Genomic DNA, 6,768 nt, shown 5'->3' with positions numbered 1-6,768 from the left:
GGGGGCGCAGTAGAAGAAGTAGAGTGGCTTGGAGGAAGAGATTGCCGGGGAGATTTCCCTTGAGAATTTGTAGGAATTTTGCATGGAAGACGAATTTCTATGTGGAGTTTTAGAGCCTGAGACTGTTGCATTTGTGTGGGACGAACTATTCTTCCTTAGGGCCTGCGCAAGGGTTTTTTGGGCCATTTCTACTAAAGCAATTGCTGCAATATTGTGCTAGGAAATAGCTAGAATTTCATTCTATCTTTTCAGCACTACCTTTCAGTGATTTCTCAGTTATTTTGTGGAGGATTTTGGGTGGAGCAGATGTAGATTTTCTGGTGGGTTGCGGAGAAAAATTCTATGTTCAATAATTTTCTGGTATTCAGTTAAGCCTCCTGATCGAATTCTATGTTCAACAATTGATCACATAGCAAAATTCATCAGGTATGCTCAATGTGAATGTGATTCACCTAGATAACCTCATCGAGTTATTTATTATATCTATTGAATATAAACATTGAGGTTGGCTCGATTCATGTGAAACGAAAGAATTTCATCTTTCATCGAGTTTATCAAAAAATTCTTGAAGTATAAGGGGCCGAAATTCCAAACTAATGAAATTGCTTGTCAAAGCCTCGAATAGCCCTCCAAAGGGAGGGTCTCATCAAACAATATGAAGAGGTTGAAGAAGACCTTGGGAATCTAGATGATGAGCAGGAACACAGATCCTCCTTGGGCCCACATGATGAAAAAGGTCATGAAAATAATTTTGAGAGTCTATGAAAAGTGAAGTTGAGGCTAACCCCACCTTTTTCGAGGATATTATTTCTGATAATGCACTCTTTGAAGACCTTAGAGAAGGTGATCCCATTAATCCCTTGAGCATTAATATTGGGAATTACTTGCATTTTGAAGAGGGGAAATGGGAAATCGTTGGTCCTCAATTTGACCGTGACCCTATTTATGATACTGACAAGAAAGATGAGGTTGAGGTTGGTTTTCCCTTCCTTCAGGGCATTACTCATAATGATATACCTATTAACACCCTTGAAAGGGAAGATCGTTATTTCCCCTACATGGAAGGCTATTGGAAGCAAGTAACTGTCATTTTGACAAAAGCCCCATTTATGATACTGATGATGACATCGACAAGGGTCTTCCTCTTCCTTACCTTCTCCAGGATCCCAGGAGTATAGTTGAGTTATTCATGAACCATTGCATCATACCATCATATTGATGAGCCCTTTCCCCCTCATAAATATGATATTGAGGAAAAGCCACATGTTAGATGTATCACTTCTTCCCAGTCATACTTTCAAGATCATGAGCACTCAATGGTTGTCCCTTTTCAACATAATCATCATATCGAGCAACCTGCTTGTTGTGTCTCTCTGTATCATTAGTCCCCTTTTTCCTTCCCCTCATGACCTCGAGGTAACCATGAAGCATCACATTGTCAAGAACGATCGTAACAGGGAGTTCTTCAGACTGGCCATTCAATCCTACATTCTCTATTTGTAGGAAAGGCTCTGAATCTCCAAATTGGTGTCCTTCCCCTCATTCGCGACTCCCTTCTAAAACATATGGATATCATATTTTCCTAAATCCCACTCACATCATCTTCCATATGATTGTTTCTATGTTGGATTTTGGATTTATTGCATGAGTAATCATATGGGCAACTATTCTCGTATTGATATAATGATATGTTGGTTGCATTGGCGTGATTACACGTAGTATTAGCATAATATGCATGTTTGAGTAAGATGCATAGCATACTCATTTTCGCATTAGAATTTAATATAATATTATGTTTCATGCTAGATTAGGTGCATTTAGACTATAGTTGTACTAATTTTATATCCTGTTTGATTTTATGGACTAACAAAAGCATGGGCGATCAAATGATGCCATCAACACATGCTACCCCATTTGCTTTATCTTTGATGTGCAGGTAATACATCTGAGGTCCCAAAATATTGTTGGTGTTCTCATGACCTCCCGTTCAAGTACATGGTTCGTGCACTCTACTGAGAGCTCATGTCCCAATTGGAGCCAGATTTTACCTGACACTAGTGGGTGACCCATATAGAAGATTTTTTTCTCCGAGATTTGTCTTCAACTGGTAACCAGCCGTCCCTTGCAACCACCTTGTTACCCACCATTTTGTGGGTGATATCCCTAGGAATGTTTTTTCTAGAAGATGGTCCTCATCCAACAACCAATATCCCCTTACACCCACCAACTAGTTCGTTATGCCACTTCTCCGCCACCTAAGCCAGCCATGTGGTCCCTCACCTATCTATCATGACCGTATGTTTGAAGGTGGGCCTCCCAAACCTAAAGGTATGCCTTGTCATTTGGTAATTGATTATTGTAGTTTACTTATCATGGAAACTTTTAGGCATGAATTAATGGGGGGATTTGGCGGAAAGAGTGGACTAGGTCTGTGCTCTTGTCCCATGTGAAAATTCCTCAAACTTGAGAATCTCTACTGTAGCAACTAGTGATATTTCTCCTACTTGTTAGATTTACATGAACAAGTTATTTGCAGTTTCTTACAACAAACATCAAAATACATACACTGTAGCCTACACCATTAAAATAATATGCCGAAACAAGAAATTGAACAATAGAGAAAGATACACACAAATGACACAGTTGTTTTTGGACAAACATCCCCGGAAAAACCCAATGTGGGAAAATCAATGCAGCAGATCTTAAGCTTTTTATTATTAAGCTAAAGTTATTTCTTAATACAACTTCTAGATGCCTAGCTAGCAATATAGTACAGAGAATTTCACTTGGCAGAAGAAATTAGTGAGATTACCTCACTCTACATTGCAAATCCCGACTGATCTGACAGTTGAACCAACGAGTCCCCAACTACTTCTGTGCTACCCCTGTGTGGGCCCTGCGTTAGCCTCTAAGGCACTACATCACCTCTGCTGGGAATTGATTTTCCCTCTGGAGCTATTTCCAGCTCTCCTGGCTCAGAAACGTCAGCCTCCTCAGCAAATTCAGACTTCTGTGTAGGAGGCTCTGCGCTACTCTGCGTGGGGTCTGCGTGAGCCCTTCTTAACTCTACGTCACCCTCTCTGGCCTCTGCACTACCTCCTCTCTGTGTCGCTCTGCCTCTCTGCTGCGTATTCTTGGCTTCGGAGAAGATCCTCTAGCCAAAACTCCCTCTGCACCTCTCTACGTGATCACTACAAATCACTGTGTTGCCTGTAGCTTCATCAATTCGATTTGACTGATCAACTCTCTGTGTGTCTACCAAATGACCTTCAAGCCTCAAATAATCTGCTCATTGACATTCAATGGCCCAAATTAGAAGCTAATCAATGGCTAAGATCATTTCTGCTTGATCCTCGTCTTCTTCTAGAAGTTACACACATAGTTATATTAATACCCATTAATTATTTTAGTTTCCTAAGTTTAGACTTAGGGACCCATAAAAATAATTAATTATTTTAATAAAATTGTCTCTGGGTGGAATTTCCCAAAACGTTTTCTAGGTTCTTTGGAATACATGTGCCCAAGCCTCCCTGCAAAATTTGAGACTTAGAGCACATCCGATGCTACCAGAAATCAACACTACCTTGTTGCGAGATATGTGCTCTAGCAATGCCTCCCACTAAAGCATCACCCTGATTTTATAACATCGTTCTCTGCGTTGTTGACGTTTGATTTTAGTGGCTGAGTTGTGTGAAGTACAAGAAAGTTGTTGAGGGTGGTTTAGTTCGTAGATTGGTTGTCTATTTGTGAGTATTATGGATCTTACTCTATGTTTTCATAGAGTTAGATTGCCAAAATTGCAATCAATTAATTTACTTAAGATGCCATCCTCAAATTAAGAATAAGTGTTTAGTAAATTTCCCAAAAAATGTGCATTCCTTCATTAAAAATAATTAAAACATAAAATCTAGTATGATGCCACTTTCATCTTTTATTTAATATTTCTACTCTTTATTACATTGGTTTCTATTATTATATGTGGCATGGTATTACATATTCAATTTTGTTTTGACTACGTATAGTTTGTAACCTAAAATTTCTCCATTTTATCCATAGTTTAACACTAAGAATTGAATTTTTGTTATTTATTATTATTTCTTTTCAATTTATTTATTTGTAAGGTGATTAGGTGATGTCATATTATGGGTTTTTAGTAACTTCTAATCTATTAGTTACTTTTTTGTTTTATTTAACTTTTTGATTTTGATTTTTCCCTTTTTCTATTATTTCTATTTTCATGAATTATAAGTTTTGTTGTTGCTGCATATTTTCAATTTAAGGATATATATATATAAACAATATTAGGTGATTGGCATTCAACAGTACAATATTTTATTTGTCGTTTTATTCTTGTGATTTATTATTTTTTAATTTAATTAAGTTATGTTTTTTACAAAATCATGCATTCTAGTTTTTACAAATTTTTATTATTATTATTTTCTTTTTTTATTATTAATTAGTTATTTAAATATATAATTTTATTTTATTGCCTCATACACACTACACACTAGAAAACAAAATCATATAATTTTTAAATATTTTATAATGTTACTCATTAAAATAAGGCATATATATATATATAACTCACCTTCTAAATAGTTATGCATATAATTTTAATCATAATTTGATGGTTTAATCTTTGGAGAAATTAAATCATTTTATTCAACATTTATATTTCTAATAGTTATGCATATAATTTTAATCATAATTTCATGGTTTAATTTTTGTACAGATTAAATCATTTTTATATCTTTTGCATTAATGTTATGGTAAATAGTTAAGGCTTTAACTATGGAGACAATTCATATCTATATATATTTATTAAGATTTTTATTTATTGGTGTGAATTTATTAATTATTATTCAAGTAAATTTGACTTAATTTTAGCGACAAGTAATTTTTTTTAGATATTTGAATTCATGAAGTGTTTTCGTGGGCGCGTTAAAATTTGAAATATGAAATATCAAACACGAAGTGTTTTCGGGGGCGCGTTAAAATTTGAAATATCAAATATCAAATTGAATGCAGCACACTGTACGTATCACTCCGGCAGGACAGTGGTGGTGACGGTTCCTGTTCGTTGTCAGACCTCCCCGAGATGAAAACGTACCTCAGGGAAATTGGAGCCGCCGGAAAATTTGAGACCCCATCATCTTTGCCATAAGCCATCATCCATAGCAATGTCACATTCATCTCTAAAAGGTCGCATTACAGAGTACTCCATACGAAAATGTTTTTTCAATTGACATTCAGCATGTTCTCTTCACATCAAGTAATATGTAAAGAGAATACGAGATTGATGTAACAACAATGTTCTGTGTGGGTGTTTACGTGTCATATGTTGATGCAAGGACCGATTTCTCTGGACATACTCTTAGCAAACTGCAGGTACAAATGTAGGCACGTGCGATCATTTAATCGGTATACTCTCCGTAGGTACGAATTCTGTCCAGGCACGCATTCGATCATTTCTAAGTTTATCCGCTTTATGTGCATTAGATCCCGTGAAATACAGTGGAGACAAGGATGCCCTGTGCGTTTGCATCCTTTGTCTCGGCATTTATGTTTTATTTTGATGGATGGAGCCGTCATAATTGTTAAGAAAGATTAAATAGTTATTATTTATTATTATTATACCGGCAATAGTTGTTTTATGATCTTATTGAGATAGATCGTTTGCGCCTTGTAACATATTTTTTGGAAGTGGTTAATTATTTAAAACATGTAAAAGAAGTTAAGAGAGCGTCGAGACGGTGCAGCCACACACCCCCAGCCATCTGTAGATCCAAGCCTCGGAAATCATGGGGGTCGCCTCTACACAGGAAGTCCTCAGCAACCACCAATAGCTACCAACCCACCCAACAGAGGTACCCACCTGTCTGCTTATTAGCTGGTCTCTCACTGGACCACCTCCATCAGGGGAACCCACCTGTCTGTTTATCAGCTGCTCTCTCACTGGACACCCGGCGTTCCTCATGCTCCGGTTGCTGTCGTTTTTCCAAGTGCCACTGTCAAGCTGAATCACGTCTCTGCTGCTACATGGCCACCTTCTGGCGGAAATCACAGCCCATCTATATATCCCCATTCTAAGGCATCCTTTTGGTTTTCCTCTTCCAGCCTCTCCCGGCTGGAAGCCATATTTTCTGCCTCCCTGTTGCTCCTGTTTCGTTCATGGTGGTGTCTGGCCTCGGCTCTCCGTCTCGGGCGCGCCCGCGGCCTCCTGGTACGTATCTGATTATCATACGCTTTAATTTATGCCGTTTTGATATGGGAATGTATCTTTTCGTCTTTGCGCTCTGTTCATGATTAGAGTTTTTTATCTGTCCTAACTCTCGTTAAGCTGATTACTATATACTCATCTTAGCTGACTGTGGTGGGGAGGCTTTTGCCTCACGGGTAAGAAATAGGAGTTGCCGTGAAATACAGTGGAGACAAGGATGCCCTACGCAAGGGGCTGACATCATAGAAAATCAAGGTATCCCCCTGTGCGTTTGCATCCTTTGTCTCGGCATTTATGTTTTATTTTGATGGATGGAGCCGTCATAATTGTTAAGAAAGATTAAATAGTTATTATTTATTATTATACCGGCAATAGTTGTTTTATGATCTTATTGATATAGATCGTTTGCGCCTTCTAACATATTTTTTGGAAGTGGTTAATTATTTAAAACATGTAAAAGAAGTTAAGAGAGTTATGCCACAACGAATTGAAGATGACGACATGTGGTTTCTTTTGGTTCATCTAAGTCGTGATTTTATCTCCTACTC

At 37.5% G+C, this 6,768-nt stretch overlaps 1 protein-coding gene across 4 annotated transcripts in view; it reads left to right on the top strand.

Moving 5' to 3' along the window:
• The first annotated feature begins 6,041 nt into the window (after positions 1-6,041).
• Positions 6,042-6,768, top strand: part of LOC149189472 (pentatricopeptide repeat-containing protein At3g26782, mitochondrial-like) — a 92,018-nt gene continuing 91,291 nt past the window's right edge. Inside the window, exons 1-2 of one of the 4 annotated variants that reach the window (XM_089413225.1) lie at positions 6,042-6,223; positions 6,365-6,475. In XM_089413225.1, the coding sequence (XP_089269351.1) occupies positions 6,172-6,223; positions 6,365-6,475 (163 nt within the window). In that variant the 5' untranslated portion in view covers positions 6,042-6,171. The remainder of the gene's footprint in view (positions 6,224-6,364; positions 6,476-6,768) is intronic. The other 3 variants (XM_089413223.1, XM_089413222.1, XM_089413224.1) reach the window with 3 other exon arrangements.

Source organism: Pinus tabuliformis, chromosome 3_1 (genome assembly GCF_031772625.1).
Source record: "Pinus tabuliformis cultivar Carrire ecotype Pingquan chromosome 3_1, CPIR1, whole genome shotgun sequence".
NCBI classification, from domain to species: domain Eukaryota; kingdom Viridiplantae; phylum Streptophyta; class Pinopsida; order Pinales; family Pinaceae; genus Pinus; species Pinus tabuliformis.
The sequence above is the reverse complement of the archived record's forward strand: the minus strand, read 5'-3'. Positions and strand labels throughout refer to the sequence as shown.